General features: G+C 60.4%; 1 protein-coding gene across 2 annotated transcripts; it reads left to right on the plus strand.

Moving 5' to 3' along the window:
• Window positions 1–15,499, plus strand: GIT1 (GIT ArfGAP 1). 2 transcript variants are annotated; one of them, XM_033091002.1, is made up of 21 exons: window positions 1–325; window positions 5,891–6,024; window positions 6,527–6,639; window positions 6,759–6,864; window positions 7,409–7,626; window positions 7,717–7,811; window positions 8,148–8,190; window positions 10,017–10,043; window positions 10,220–10,268; window positions 10,692–10,764; window positions 11,314–11,411; window positions 11,826–11,937; window positions 12,056–12,189; window positions 12,364–12,516; window positions 12,593–12,823; window positions 12,912–12,965; window positions 13,144–13,230; window positions 13,329–13,402; window positions 13,507–13,689; window positions 13,820–13,883; window positions 14,086–15,499. In XM_033091002.1, exons 1-21 carry the CDS (start codon window positions 274–276, stop codon window positions 14,296–14,298), a joined length of 2,313 nt encoding a protein of 770 aa, XP_032946893.1. In that variant the 5' UTR covers window positions 1–273; the 3' UTR covers window positions 14,299–15,499. The 2 variants fall into 2 exon arrangements, with proteins under 2 accessions (XP_032946893.1, XP_032946894.1); XM_033091003.1 differs by lacking the exon at window positions 10,017–10,043.
• Window positions 15,500–15,664: the final 165 nt, after the last annotated feature.

Raw genomic sequence — 15,664 nt, forward strand, 5'->3', positions numbered from 1 at the left:
GGCCGGGAGCCGCGCAAGGGGCGGAGAGAGCGAGAGGCGAGCGGCGGCGGGGCGGCGCGGGGCGGCGCGGGGCGGAGGGCGCCCGAGGGCGAGCGGGCAGGCGGGCACGGCGGGTTCCGGGCCAGCCCCGAGGGCTGTCGGTTGGCCGGGCGCGCGGAGCCTAGCCGGGGCCTTGCTGGAGCCGGGCCGGGCAACAGGGGCCGCCGCCGCCCGGGCCCGCCGCCCGCGCCCCCCACGCTGGCCCAGAGGGCTGCGGCCGCGTCGCCGCTGAGGATGTCCCGGAAGGGGCCGCGAGCGGAGGTGTGTGCCGACTGCAGCGCCCCGGGTAAGCAGGGCCTGGCCGGGGGCGGGACCGCGTACGGAGGCCGCCGCCCGGCGGGCGCCGGGGCCTGGCGGGAGCGCCGTGCGGGGCCGGAGGGCGGGGTGGGGCTGGGGGCTGCGGCCTCCCGCCTCCGGCCTCGGCCCCCTCCCGGGCCACTGCGGAGCCGCGTCCTTGGCAGGAGGGCCGGCCTGGGGGCCCCCTGTTCCCTTGCGTCCGCGGACAAGCGAGGAAGGACATTCCCGGCGCCGCCTCCCACCCCTCAGTCTGAGGGAGGCGGGCAGCTAGCTGCTCCCCCCCCATCTCGATATCCAAACGGAAGCGCCAGCCTGGGGTGGCAGGAGAGCTGTGGCGGAGGCCGGCAGGGTTTAGGAGGTGGGGGCGAGTGTGGTTTTGTGTCATCTCAGTGCCACCCCCGCGTCTTGCACCTGCTGCTCGCATGGTCTGCTGGCCCACTGGGGTGGCGGAGGGCAAGGGGCAGAGAGCTGGGCAGATGGGCGGGGGTGGGGGTGGGGGCTTGGATACTGTTTCCTAGCGAGCAGATGAGGGGGTGGCTACTCCTAGAACTCCCTGCCCCTGCCTCCCAAGGCTGGGGCTCCTTGCAGGGCCTGATGTTCAGGACCAGAATGAGCCTGGGCATCTTCCACCGAGGCATCCCCAGGTCACTGGGTGACTGGGAGCAACTAGACTTGGCTTTTCCTGTGCCCCAGGAAGGCCTGCTTGGGAAGGTGGCTTGGTATTGCCCCAGCTTGGGCACAGACCCATCCTGGTCCTCTAGCCCAGTCTGGCCAGAAATGGGTAGGAAGCAGTGCGGAAGGGTGCCTCCATCCCAGGATTCCGTTGGCTTCCTGGCCGTATTTACTGTGGTCTTTCCCTTCTCCCTCCCAGCAGAGTCAGGTCCAGGCTGATGTGAAACCCCCCTGACCTGCTGAGGAAGTGAGGAGCAGTGACCCGAGAGGCTGCTCCCTTCTGATGTGGGAGGACGCTGCCAGTGATGGGCCTCAGCAGCTGGCCTGGGGAAGGACGCCCTGGCCTTTGTCCATCCTCTCGTTAGAAAAGGAGCTGTCTGCCCGGGAGGCTTTTGGGCAGGCTCGGGGGGTCTGTGAACTCTCGGGGACTGTGGGCACACTAAGTGGGAGAGTGTGGGGTGCTATCTTATGGGCCCATAACTTCCAGCCACACTGTGGACAGGCCCAGGACCACAACAGGTTGAGATCCACAGATGCCCTGGTGGTTCTATGGCTCCAAGCTAGAGTAGGTAGGAACTGTGGGTACCTGGCAGAGGCAGAGTGCTCTGGGGGTGGTCGTGACCCCGGGACCTCCTCTCAGAGCGCGCCATGATCTAGAGAGCTCTGAGGAAGCTATCTGGGGGGTATGTGTCCTCACCCTTAATTAGCTGGAGACTATGATCCCCTTTGCCCCAAGCACAGGCAGGTCTGGGGATGGAGGGACTCAAAGGAAAGCTTGCCTTCTACATATGTGTCCCAGGCTATTCTACACCTCTGCTGGGTGGGTGTAGCATGGTGGGGTGGGCAACTGGGATGGGCAGGGGTACTCTGAGCAGACATCCTATCGGGAGCCTGGATTTTAGTGGTGCCTTTATTTCCTTCTTACTCTGTGACCCATGGCAAGACTTTCCTCACTCTTGGGCCTCAGTTTCCTCAACTGTGAAGCAAAGAAGTTGGAGTAGAAATGGTTTTTAAGGACCTTCCTAGCTCTAAATCTGTGGTCCTGATTCTGGGCTTGAGGGCCACAGGACAGCATCAACATGGCAATTGTCCTTTCTCCATGTCATTTGACTGGCTACAGCCCCTGGGCTCCGGGAGGAGTGGTGTGCATCTGATCTATTGGACTGCCCAGCTCTGTCCCAGTCCTTCCCACAGAGGCATTTGTGCCCTGCGTACCTCCTTTTCCCCTGATCCAGGATACAGGTCAGGAAGAGGCAGCTGGTGAGAAGGTGAGGATGGCGAGGTAGGCAGGGTGCTGACAAAGTCTTACTCATCGCCCCACTCCAGCACCTAGCATGGTGTCTGGTACAGAGCAGGCAGCTCCCAAGTGTTTGGATGCTTGTCAGGATCCCTGCTGGCTGCCTGGGGCTACCCCAACCCCCCCCCCCCCGCCCCCATATGATACGTGGAGTGAGTGGCGTTCTCAGTCTGGGAACTATAGCAGCCCCAGTAAAGAGCTGGAGGGGAACCGAGAATCTGGAGCCCAGACCCAGACCGCCTCCCGGGCGTGTGCCTCCCGCCCAGCATCCTAGGCTTCTCACTCCCTCTGGTAGGAACCCTGCAGCCCCAGCCCGAGGAATGGAGTTGTGGCTTTTTTGTAGTTGGTTCATTTGAGGGGTTATGGAGGTGAAAGGTGAGATGCAGCCTGACCCCAAAGGTCCCCATTCTCCCTCTGCTCCCAGGTCTGGGCACATGGGATAAGCGTATGTAGTGAGGGAGCTGGGCAGGGCTTGGCTGCTATGGCAGCTGGTGCCACCTCGGCAGGCACCATCTGTGTCCCTGCCTGCCTTGGGGGTTCAAGAGAAGGGGCAGGGGTCAGTAAACCTGGAGAATGTGTGGGGCCTCCTTCTTTGCCCTCCACTCACCCTGCCACACGGTCCTGGCCCAGCTCTCAAGGGCCCGCTCCTTACCCCTGGGCCGCCGTCTTAACCTTTCCACTTCGGCAGGCACAGGAGTGGAGACCAGTGGGCACCTTGGATGAGCAAGGCTGGCCGTTGGCTAGGGACATTTCGGAACCTACAGGCTCATTCGTCTCTTCATAATGTACATTGTTCTGGGGGTGGGGGAGTGGTGGGCTTTCTTCCTCTTTCATGGACATAACTTGTGTATGGGAAAGTGCCAGCACCTTACTGTTTAGCCTGATGAGTTTGTACGTGTATATGTAGCTGTGTAACCACCACTCCAGTCTAGAGGTGAAGCATTTCCATCACCCTGCAGGGGTTCTTGTGCCCCCTCCCAGTCAACGCCCCCCTCCCCCACGGTAACCACCATTCTGACCCCTGTCCCTGTGGATCACTCTTGCCTGCTTTCAAGATGGTGGGCGTCTCTTTCTTCCCTAGTGAGGATCTGGCTCCTAGCTCAGGAGAGGCTGCCCTTTATGGTAGACCTACTGTGGCCCAGAGGCCACTAGTGGCTTTAAGGGGTGGCCTGAATTTACCTTCGTAGAGGCCTCCATGGGATTAGCACTGGTTAACATTATCCCAGGACCCCTCCCCCACTTGCCTGCACTTACCAGACCCCCATTCTCGTAGAGGCGTAAGTCCAGGAGGGTTGGCAGGACACTGAGGAGGTCACCACCTCCCCTAGCCCTTATGTTCCCCTAGCCCTTCTGCCCCAGATTTGGTCCAGGGAGTCTCTTGGCAACAGGGTCCCTTTAACCTTAAACTTCAATAGCCATTTGACTTTCAGAAACTCTTCTTGGCCCTTCTGCTTGGGAACTGGCCTAAATGGGGCTTGGGGGCCCCTGCATGGGTATGCCCAAGGCCCCTTGGGCATAGGGAACAAGTAGTAGGGTGAAGGTGGGCTTTTCATCTATCATCCAGACCTGAGCTGGCACCAGTGTCAGGGTCCTGTGCCCAACCTTCCTATTTGAGGTCATTGTGGAGGGTGGGCCAACCCCTCCCCCAGCGTAGGAGAGTGCCAAGCAAAGCTTTGGGCTGCATTCTCCGGGTCCTGGTGTCTTGGGCACTGCCATCTTCAGGGACTTGCCATGTCTGGTCTGGCGCTGGATGTCTGGCCAGTCCTCCCAGGCCTGGCTTCTCTGGTAGGACCACGGGTCTGGGGTGGGGGTGGAGACTTCAGGGCGGCCCCTTTATGATCCTGGCCTGGGCGGCTCCCCACTTACAGGAAACCCCACCATTTCAACAAGAGGAATTCAGGCTGCGTCATTTCCAGCTTCCTGCCTGGGCTGCCGGAGGTGGCTCCAGGGCAGACCCCTGACCCAGTGGTGTTTGGGAGTGGGGGGAGGGCGCTTTCCATGCCTGGGGTGCCTCACTGCTGGGCAAAGCCAACACTAAAGTGTGCATTCAGGCTCTTCATTGGCACAGATGGTGGGTCCCTTCCTCTCGGGCCCCTGGAATCAACCCCCTAGGAAGGTATAGCAAACACTTTGTGTATCCCTCTGTTGCCCTGTTTTGGGGATCCCTAAAGAAGCACTGACCCAAGGAACTGAGCTCCCTCTTTCACTTCCTGTTTCCAAGCTATGAGGGGACACCTGCTGTGGGCAGAGCTCATGCTGCTACCTGACTCAGAGTCTCCACACACTTCTCCTGGGAACTTTGATGGAAGTCCTTGCAGGGAAGGGTCTGAGAATCACCTTCTGGTTGGAGAGGCTTTCATTACCCCTGAGCCCTATGGGGCAAGGCAGAGAGCCAGCGCACCCCCACCCCCCCACCCCCAGGACAGGGCTTCCTGAGGCAGGAGGGGGGGCGGCCTAGGCAGAGCAGGGTGTCCTGGGAGAGAGGCTCCCTGCCCCCACTCTCCAGTGGCACACAATGGCTGCTTTCTCCCCATGACCTTTCCGAAGCCTGAGCTGTATGCAGCTGTCTCCTCCCCCTCTCCCAAGGGGCCTGGGATGGGTGGCATCTCCCCTGCCCTTGAAAAGGACCACAGGAGCTCCCACCCTGCCCTGGCTTCTCTTCGTGTTTCCAAAGTTCACTTCTCCTTAAGGAGTGGAGAGTGACTGCCAGAGCCCTCGCCACTGGGGGCTGCCCCCTTCAGAGCAGAGGCAGAGGGACTGCAGTGGTTATAGACATGGCATGGTCTCTGGCATCTAAGTGCCCGGGGCCACATCCCAGCAATCCCACTCATTGGCTGTGTGACCTTGAGCAAGTGCTGTAACCTCTCCTGGTTGGTAAAGCAGGGATATAGCATTTTCTGCCTTGCCTAACAATTTTGAGAGTACATACATGCAGTACCCAGTGGTACACAGCGGGTGCTCAGTCAATGTTAGCACCTTTGCTCTTTCCATCCTCCATAAGAGGGGCTCCAGCTCAGCCCATCAGTGATGGTGACTGGAGGCTTGGGCATGAAAAGGCCTCTTGCTTACCAGGATGAGGGCAGAGTCGGGAGCCCCTGGAGGGGTGTGATGGGCCAGGCAGTTGGGCCAGAGGCTCCTGCACACAGAAGTCTGGGTGCAGGAGAGATGTGGCACTGACCCAAACACAGGAGGAGTGAGGGGTGTGTGGCGTAAGCATCAGGGTTGCATCCCCTGGGGGATTTCTGCCTCCCCGGGGAAGCCCTGGGACAACAGTCTCGTTCCCTGGGGAAAAGCTGTGGGACTGGTAGTGGTGGTTGCAGGACAGAAAACCAGGCCCGCTGAGTACGCCCTGGGGAACCACACCTCCTCACAGGGGCAAAGATGTGTAGGAAAGGGCTCGGCTTTGTCAGTCGCCAGCTTGGAGCCTTTGAGGAAATTCCTCCCGCTGCCTTAGCTCCGCTTCCTCATCAGGACCTTCGGGGACCGAGGGAGTGACTGTGTGTGGAACCTTAGACATAGTGCTGGCCCGCCCGGGAGCAGGTGCCCCCATCTGGCTACAGCTGACCCTTGCCCCCACCCCCACAGACCCTGGCTGGGCCTCCATCAGCAGGGGCGTGCTGGTGTGTGACGAGTGCTGCAGCGTGCACCGGAGCCTGGGACGCCACATCTCCATTGTGAAGCACCTTCGCCACAGCGCCTGGCCTCCCACACTGCTGCAGGTATGGGGCCTGGCCAGGGGGGTCCTCTTTCCCACAGCCTGCTGAGCACAGGTACATTTTCCCCAGACCTACATACACACCTGTCTGGATTCTGCAGCACCAGTTCTGCTTATATAAAGTGGCCCACGAGGCACTCCCACCCCACGCAGCGCCCACCTGGGGCCGAACCTATCCCTGACTCTTTCCACCCATCCACTCACCTGTGCAGAGAGGAGGCCTCCAGGACTGGAATCCAACAGATCTGGGCTCTCACCCCAGCTCTGTCACTTACTAGCTTGGCTGTGTAACATTGAACAGGTCACTTAACCTCTCTGAGCCTTGGCATGCTGGCCGTGTGACCTGAAGTGCTAAACAGGACCCACGTCCTTGGGTGGCCTGACTGGATGTAGGTGCAGTGGTATCAGGCACACAGTAGGCCCTTCGGTACTGTTTGCAGTCACACTGGCTGCAGCTGGTGCCCAGCTCGCAGTGGGCTCTCTGACTTGGCATCTCCTCCCCGCAGATGGTGCACACGCTCGCCAGCAATGGGGCCAACTCCATCTGGGAGCATTCTCTGCTGGACCCTGCACAAGTGCAGAGTGGCCGGCGCAAAGCCAACCCTCAAGACAAAGTCCAGTGAGTCGGGCTAGAGGGGTGGTGGCAGGGGCTGCGTGGTCTGGGATGTGGGCCTGGGAGGTGGCTGGGTGACTAGCCTCTTGCCCGGCTCCCCATTTTCTCCTGTGTGCCCCACGCAGCCCCATCAAGTCCGAGTTCATCAGGGCCAAGTACCAGATGCTGGCATTTGTGCATAAGCTTCCCTGCCGGGATGATGACGGGGTCACCGCCAAAGACCTCAGCAAGGTTTGGGGGGCCCCACAACGGATGGGTGGGCCTCTCCTCTCCTGACCCGCAATGCCCTGAAGACCTCTCCTTTATCACTGCCGAGCCCCAGGCCCCAGAGACATCCAAGTCAGGCGAGAGCAGCGGGCACGGCGGAGGGACCAGAATGCGTGGGCAGGCTGCAGGTGGTCGAGGCCCCTCGGCTCCCAAGTAGACATACCAGGCTAAATTCCTCAGCTGCCACCCAAAAGCTGGGACCAGTTGAGCCAGTTTCTTAGCCTCTCAGAGCCTCAGTTTCCTCATCTGTAAAATGAGAAAGAAATAACAGCATTTACCTCATAGATAACGTCTGGTCCAAGCAGGGCACACAGCACGTAGTAGATTATAAATTGGTATTAACTCCTAGTGGGAAGCTGTCTGTCCTCCCTGACAACCCAACTTCAGCTGGGCCCTTGGAGCTGGTAATAGGAGCCCCAGCCCCTGCCTGGACTAGGTGCCCTGCCTGGACTGGAAGAGGGGAGGGGCCTCATGCACACACGTTTGTTGCACACTCCGCTCCTTGCAGCAACTGCACTCGAGCGTGCGGACGGGCAACTTGGAGACATGTCTGCGCCTGCTGTCCCTGGGTGCCCAGGCCAACTTCTTCCACCCAGAGAAGGGCACCACGCCTCTACACGTGGCTGCCAAGGCAGGGCAGACGCTGCAGGCTGAGCTTCTTGTAGTGTATGGGGCCGACCCTGGCTCCCCTGACGTTAATGGCCGTACCCCCATTGACTACGCCAGGTGAGGGTCGGGGGAAGGGTGAAGCTTGGGTGGGCGGCAGGGGGGGGGAGTGGGCTCCTCCTGCAGGCTGAGCCATGCCCCTCCCCACAGGCAGGCGGGGCACCATGAGCTGGCCGAAAGGCTAGTCGAGTGCCAATATGAGCTCACTGACCGGTTGGCCTTCTATCTCTGTGGACGAAAGCCTGGTGAGCAGAGTTCGGGGCTGGCCTGGCTGTACCAGGCAGGTGGGACTCAGACACACCCCAGCAGCAGGTGCCATGGTGACAAAGCCAGCTGGGGAACAGCGTTGCTAGGCAACTGGCTCCTGTGAAATTGCTGCAGGCTCTGGGCTGCAGCACATTGGGGTAGGGAGTGGGGGTGGGCATAACTTGCAGCCAGCTCCCAGGGCTCTTGGGGTGGCCTGCCCTCTTCCCTTTTCCCTGACATTTCTGGGTGCCAAGCCTTGCTCATGGCAGTGAGGTGGGCTCCCAGCTGCTAAGGCCACCCAGCACCAGTGACTTGGCATTTTTATTTTTGTTCAGATCACAAGAATGGGCATTACATCATCCCACAGATGGCCGACAGGTGAGTACCCACCTGACATCCTTTCCCAGAGGTTGTTAGAGGCCGTGTGGGTACTTGACCCTCAGAGATCACGTCTCCCACTCCCCAGGCCCCCTCCCCATGCCCATTTCACCCCTCTAGGGGCTGGAGGCACAAGCATTTCACAGTCCAGTCCTCACTCCCTAATGCTGGGCCTGGGCCCCGCGGCCCGTCAGATGTATCACTCAGCACTTGTCCAGCGTAGCCTGAGCCCCGTCCTGTCAAGCACATAGAGCTGGAGTACGAGGAACACCCCCAGGAGCAGGGGTCACTGGGTTCTGTTCCCAGGGGCGCTGACCCCTCTGAAATAAACCTCTGCTCCTCAGTGAAAAGGTGGTGGGCTCCAGGGATTGGACTAACTTTGGGACTACCGGTCAGGCCTCTGTGGTGTGCTCAGAAATTCGGCAGGGGTTGGGGGCAGGGCCTGGCACAGTCTAGGTGTCTCTCCCTCTGATCTGAGAGGCCTGAGGTGCCCAAGCTGTGGGGGACATTCTGCCAACCCCTCATCCAGCTCACAAGATGGGTGCTGGCGCCCCCTGGTGGCTGCCTTGGATAGCCAAGCGTCATGCCAAGCTGTGGCTTCTGGCCTGGATCTGGAGAGAGGAAGGAGGCTCCATCCCTCTCCAAAGGCCAGTGTGGCAGATGGGGATGGTCAGGCCTGGGCGCCTCGGATCCCTGAACCCAGACATCCAGTTCTGGAACCCCAAGACTGCCCCCTATTTCTCTGGTCTGATTCTGCCTTGTGTGTGTGCCTGAGTGTGTGTGTCGAGGGGCAGGGGGGTGCTATAAACACATATGGGCACGTACTCAATGAAATGTTAACCGAGCACCTTCCCACGCCCAGCTGCTGTTCCTGGCACTGGGACACAGGTAACTCAGATATGGTCCCTGCCCTTAAGGAACCCACAGCCTAGAGGGGGAAGCAGCCTAGTCAGACAGTTGTAGTTCAGTGTGGGAAGCACAGCAAGCGAGACGAAGGCATAGGTGTTAGAAATACTGTGGTGGGAACTGCAGGCAGACCATGAGGCTGAAGCATATTGTGAGAGGCAGGAAATCCCAGGAGCAAGACTGGAATAGAGACAGGGTGAGAGAGTGGCCAGTGCTGTGAGCCCTGACAAGGGCTGTGACCATCCCGAGGGCAGACGGGTTCCAGGCCTGGATGTGTGGAGTCAGCTCTGCTGCTTACTGGCTGTGTGACTTCCGGCAGGCTACTTAACCTCTCTGAGCCTCAGTTACCTTTGCTAGAAATGAGGGCAACAGTATCTATTTTTCTGGGCTGTTGAGAGGATTAAATAAGATAATGCATACAAAGCATTTAGCACATTTTTAAAGTGAGCTTTTTGTTGAAGTATGCCATACATGCCTGTTATTATTGAGATGTTTTTATGACCAGGGGTCAAAAAGATCCAGATGCATCAAAAAGATCATCCTGGGTTGCTGGGTGGAAAAAGGATTGTAAGGGCAAGACCGGAAGCGGAATACTGGCTTAAGAAATCACTGCAAAAGCCCAGACAGGAGGAAATGATGGCAGAACCTGGGGAAAGCCTGTCACAGGCTAGAGGTTGAGGGAGGTTTCAGGTGGTTCTCAGGAGTCGCTGTTGGTGCTGGGTGAGTGGGTCACTGAGAGAAGGAGCGAGCCGTCCAAGAACAGGTTGGGGGGGTGGATGAGTTCAGTCTTGTACACTCTGGGTCTGGTGTGCACACGGAGATGGGTCTGAGCTTGACGTGGAAAGGCGTGTGCTGCCCTGCTCCTGGGTAATTGCTGCCTCTATCCTGTTCTTCCCTCTGCTGCCTTTCTCTGGACTTAGATCTCGGCAAAAGTGCATGTCTCAGAGGTATCTGCCGTCTGCCACGGGAGCAGGCTCTGGCGGTTGGGTGGGGCAGGGTGGCTCTTGGTGTGCGGCGTCTGGGGTCTTGTCTCGCTGGGATCCCTGCATGTTGGGGAGGTCATTGGCAAGGGCCTGGCCGCCTCTTCCTTCTTTCCCATTCCCGTCTCCCTCCTTATCCACAGCCTGGACCTGTCCGAGTTAGCCAAAGCTGCCAAGAAGAAGCTGCAGGCGGTGAGTCTGCTCAGACAGGCCCCTAATACTTGGAGCTGCTCCCATTTCTAATCCCCCATCCCTGCGATTGCTCCCCCTTTCTCTGACCTAGTACCCTTTTCCACATCTTTGACCTGCCCTCACTCTAGCCTCCCCGGTCTCCACCTCCCCACCCCTTGTCTTTGACCCTGGTTCTGCCTTCCAAAGGCTCCCAGGGCCCTAGCTCCACCTCTGACCTACAAGGGCACTAGCTGTTCACTCCCACTGGAGTCTGGCGGACAGACCACTACCCCACTCTCCAGTTCTGGAACTGTGGGGGCTGGGTGGCACAAGGGACACAAGCGGTTTCCCCCATCTGATGACATCCCGGTGAGCTGGCCCTGTCAGCGCTGAGTGCCAGGGCCAGCTGACCTGACAAAGCCTGTGTCCGCTCTGTGCCTCCAGCTCAGCAACCGGCTTTTTGAGGAACTTGCCATGGACGTGTATGACGAGGTGGATCGAAGAGAAAATGATGCTGGTGAGCAGGGAAGGTCGCGGAGGCCTTGGGCAGATAGATGGGACAGAGCACCTACCTTCTGGGGAGGCGCTGGGATCGCTTGCGGTTCTAAGAAGGGGTGTCTGGGGTTGGTCTGCCAGCAGGCCTGCATATACATCCCTGCCAGCTGTGAGCCCGCCTGGGCAGCTTCCCTGGCCCAGCAGAGTGTGCTGAGCTGGAGGCAGCCAGCCTGCGCCTCCCACCCCACCCCCAGACTAGGGCTCATCTCTGTTCTGGCTTCCTCCCACTTTGGCTCTCTCCCCAGTCCTGCTCCACCCCCCTACATCACTCCTTCCTGGCCACAGCCAGATTCTAGCCCAAACTCTAGGCTGGGCCTGGCGAGAAGGAGTCGCCTCATTCTGTCCGTCAGTCCCCAGTTGGCCTTGCCCAGCCTTGCTTCGCCTGTCTGAAGACCACTCCTGTTTTGAACACCAAGCTTGGTGGGCGTGGGGAGGAGCCAGGAGCAGTGCTCCCCCCTCCCCTCGCCGGGCCTGACCACCTTAGACATCTGCTCCTTGCTCCTCCCCCCAGTGTGGCTGGCTACCCAAAACCACAGCACCCTGGTGACAGAGCGCAGTGCTGTGCCCTTCCTGCCTGTTAACCCCGAATACTCGGCCACACGGAATCAGGTAAGGGGGCTGGGCGGGGGCCTGGGGCAGTCTCTTCCCTTCCTGGGGTTGCCAGCTCTGTGGGCCCTGCCCTTCCTCTCCTCACTGGCTATTGTCTGGGCCGGGGCCCGGGCCTGTTCTTCTCCACCCCTGGCCGAGGCCTCCCTCCAGGCCTGGCTGGCATTGGAATATGGGAGTAGGGAAGAGGCTGTTCTTCTGAGCACTTGGTGAGCAGTCTCCGGTGTGGGGGGGAGGGGAGAGGAGGAGTGGGGTTCCAGCATCTTCCTGAGAGCTCCCCTGGTCACCTTGAATGTATGCCGTCCCTCACCCCCTGTCCTGGCCAGGTGAGCCAGGCTGAGACGTTTTCGCTGTGGTTAAAGCAGGTAGCAGATAGCAGGGGTCCCCTCACGCCGCCGGACCCTTTCTACCTCGCAGGGGCGGCAGAAGTTGGCGCGTTTTAATGCCCGAGAGTTTGCCACCTTGATCATCGACATTCTCAGTGAGGCCAAGCGGAGGCAGCAGGGCAAGGGCCTGAGCAGCCCCACAGGTGGGAAGGGCGCAGGTGGGCTGTGGGCGCTGGGCCCCCTGCCAGGGTAGTCTCTTTTGGGGATGGCCCGATAGACGGCTTGTGTGCTGAGCCCTGAGTGACAGGCCTGTGCCCTCAGACAACCTCGAGCTACCTGCGCGGAGCCAGAGTGACCTCGACGACCAGCACGACTACGACAGTGTGGCCTCGGACGAGGACACGGACCAGGAGCCCCTGCGCACTGCGGGCACCACGCGGAACAACCGAGCCCGGGTCTGAGCGCTGCCCCGCCCCCGCCCTCCCCCGGCCTCCACCAAGACCCGGCCCTGTCCACCTGTCCCCCGGGGCCTGCAGGACAAGTGGGCTGCTCACAGCCTTGAGAGCACACCTCTGAGGGCGTTTGTGCCAGGCCCATGGTGGCTGACCCGCTTATGTCTCCGTCTGCAGAGCATGGACTCCTCGGACCTGTCCGACGGGGCCGTGACGCTGCAGGAGTACCTGGAGCTGAAGAAGGCCCTGGCCACCTCCGAGGCAAAGGTGCAGCAGCTCATGAAGGTCAACAGCAGCTTGAGTGATGAGCTCCGGAGGCTGCAGAGGGAGGTGAGGGCTGCAGCCTTGGGGGGTGGGGGGGTGCTGCCCAGACCCGCTGGAGTTTCTGACACCACTCCGTTCTCAGATCCACAAGCTGCAGGCGGAGAACTTGCAGATCCGGCAGCCGCCAGGACCAGTGCCCACACCCCCACTCCCCAGCGACCGGGCAGAACACGTGTCCATGGGGCCTGGTGGGAGTGCCCACCGCAGGGACCGCCAGGCCTTCTCCATGTATGAACCAGGTTCTGCCCTGAAGCCCTTTGGGGGCCCACCTGGGGACGAGCTTGCCACCCGGCTCCAGCCTTTCCACAGCACTGTGAGTTGCCGACTGGTCTTAACGGGTTGGGGAAACGGGCGGGGCCACCACGGGGCCCTCCGTGACACCCACTGTGCTAACCCCCCAGGAACTGGAGGACGACGCCATGTATTCTATGCATGTCCCTGCCGGCCTTTACCGGGTAAGCGGGGCCTGGGGCAGGTGGGTCTGTTTCTGCAAACAGGTTCTGAGCCCCAGCGAGTACCAGGCTTTCTGCTGGATGCTGGGTACAGGGATGTGTGTACATACCTCAGTGTGAGGAAGCTGGCAAGGGGGTGGCAGGGAGGAGGAGGACTGACTGCAGCACTCCTGGGTTTCAGATCCGGAAGGGGGTGTCGGCCTCAGCTGTGCCCTTCACTCCCTCCTCCCCGCTGCTGTCCTGCTCCCAGGAAGGAAGCCGCCATACGGTACCGTCCCATCCCCTATGCACAAGGGACAGGCTGAATGGGGTGTGTGGGTCTGGGAGTGTGTACCTCACCTACCACCCCTCCCCTGCACCCTCCAGAGCAAGCTTTCCCGCCACGGCAGTGGTGCCGACAGCGATTATGAGAACACACAAAGTGGGGACCCACTGCTCGGGTGAGGCACCTGGCAGGAGGGCGGTCAGGCGGGCCCGGGGGTGTCTGAGGGCGCAGGCAAGAGGCCTGACGGCTGGGATGTCTCTTTCTAACCCTGGGCCTCAGGATGGAAGGGAAGAGGTTTCTAGAGCTCGCCAAGGAGGAGGATTTCCACCCCGAGTTGGAAAGCCTGGATGGAGACCTGGACCCTGGGCTTCCCAGCACGGAGGACGTCATCCTGAAGACAGAGCAGGTTACCAAGAACATTCAGGAATTGTTGCGGGCTGCCCAGGAATTCAAACATGACAGGTATGGGGTGGGGTGCAGGCTTTTATGGCCTCTGGGTGTTGCAGAGGGCAAGAGAGGGGCCAGTGTTCCCCTATCCCTGGGCCCCTGCTCTAGGAGCCCCTCTGATTTATACCTTTCCCTCTCTCCATAGCTTTGTGCCCTGCTCAGAGAAGATCCATTTGGCTGTGACTGAGATGGCCTCTCTCTTCCCAAAGGTACAGGAGCCAGTGAGAGGAGCAGGATTAGGGGGGGCCTCAGGGTGTTGTAGGGGTAGAGAATCTGACCGCTGCCTGGGTGGAGACACAGATACATTGGGCCACGATTGTGGCTCATGGTTTGAAGTCCGAGGCCTAACTCCCTCCTCCCTCCTCCCTCCTCCCTCCTCCCTCCTCCCTCCTCCCTCCTCCCTGCTTCCAGAGGCCAGCCTTGGAGCCAGTGCGCAGCTCTCTGCGGCTGCTCAACGCCAGCGCCTACCGGCTGCAGAGCGAGTGCCGTAAGACAGTGCCCCCCGAGCCGGGTGCCCCAGTGGACTTCCAGCTGCTGACGCAGCAGGTGATCCAGTGCGCCTATGACATCGCCAAGGCTGCTAAGCAGCTGGTCACCATCACCACCCGCGAGAAGAAGCAGTGACCACTCCCCCTGCACCCTCACCTACACCCTGGGACCTCACTGGCCATGGGAGCTGGGCCACTCCAAATACTAATCCCCACCCCAACAGAGCCTCTGGCTCAAGTGCCCTTAGTGCTGCCACTCTCCCCTGGCAGCCAGGTGCCCTGGTGCCCACCCCCCTCAGACCCCCAAGGATGGGGAGGTGGGGTGGCAGGAGCTTCTGCCCCCCACATTCCATGCACCTCCCCCTGTACATAGCATCCCTTCCCTTCTCCTGGGCAGGGGCTTGTAAGGCACCACTCCCGCCCCTTGCCCTCTGGGGCGCCTTCAGCAAAGGGTCAGGTGGGGACACTCTGAGTGGGGCGGTTCCCCCTACATGCACCCCACCCCCATGAGCCAATTCAGCCCTATTGGGGGCTGAGTGGGGGCATCCCCCTCCTTTGTACATAATCTCCGTGGATGTCCCCGCCCTGTAGCCACCAGCCCCCATGCTGCTCTCTTTTAATGCCAAAAGGCCCCCGCCTAGGGCACAGGCTCCAACCTGTGTTCCCGGGGTCCCCAGCAGCAAACACTGGAAAACCTTTTTTTTTCTCCCTCTCCTCTCCCACCCCTTAATTTTAACGTCGTGGTAACTGAGTGTCCCTGCGTGCCTGCGTGTGAGTGTGCGGGGCGGCAGTGCCGTCCCGGAGGCCTGGCCCATCGGGAGTTTTGTGAGGGGTGAGCGGACCAGAGCAGCAGGACCAGCGTTGGGGTTCAGCCTCCCTCTCCCCCATCCTGGGGCCAGGGACTGCCTGGGTAACCAGCTGGGGTCCTGCCCACTGTCTCCCCTCATCCCTCCCACCACTCGTACCCCTTCTCTATGAACTTAAAGTGAAAACCACTTCCCTCCATCTCTCCTCCTCCCTTGTGGAGGCGGAGTGTGCTGGCTAGGGCAGAGAACTGAGCACCTGAGCCTGGGGCTGGCTCCCCAGGGTCCCCAATTCAGCTAGAGGCCCCTCCCTGATAACCTCTGAGAGGCCAGCACCTGTGCCTGCGGTATCTGTGTACCTGGAACCTGGGCTGCAGCCTGGGAAGGCTGGAGAGGCAGATGGTAGCAACCACCAGCTCTTCTCCCCGTCCCACCTCTGTCCTAGGGGGCCAGGCTGTACTGTGTGGTGGTGGTGGGCTGACTGTCAAGATGTGTGTCCTGTACATTTGTATCAAAAATAAATAAGTGACCATGTGCTGTTTCGGATGCTTCGAGAATTGAGGGGAGGGTCTGGGTCTGGGGAGTGGCCGAAATGAATGGGAGAAAGAACCGTGGCGAGCGTGTGAAGCACGGGTATGCAGACTGCAGCTGCTCCAGACTCCGCTCTGAGGGAAGGGAAGCCCTCCTGTGGGCTTAGAA

The sequence above is a fragment of the Rhinolophus ferrumequinum genome, chromosome 21 (assembly GCF_004115265.2).
Source record: "Rhinolophus ferrumequinum isolate MPI-CBG mRhiFer1 chromosome 21, mRhiFer1_v1.p, whole genome shotgun sequence".
Taxonomy (NCBI): Eukaryota; Metazoa; Chordata; class Mammalia; order Chiroptera; family Rhinolophidae; genus Rhinolophus; species Rhinolophus ferrumequinum.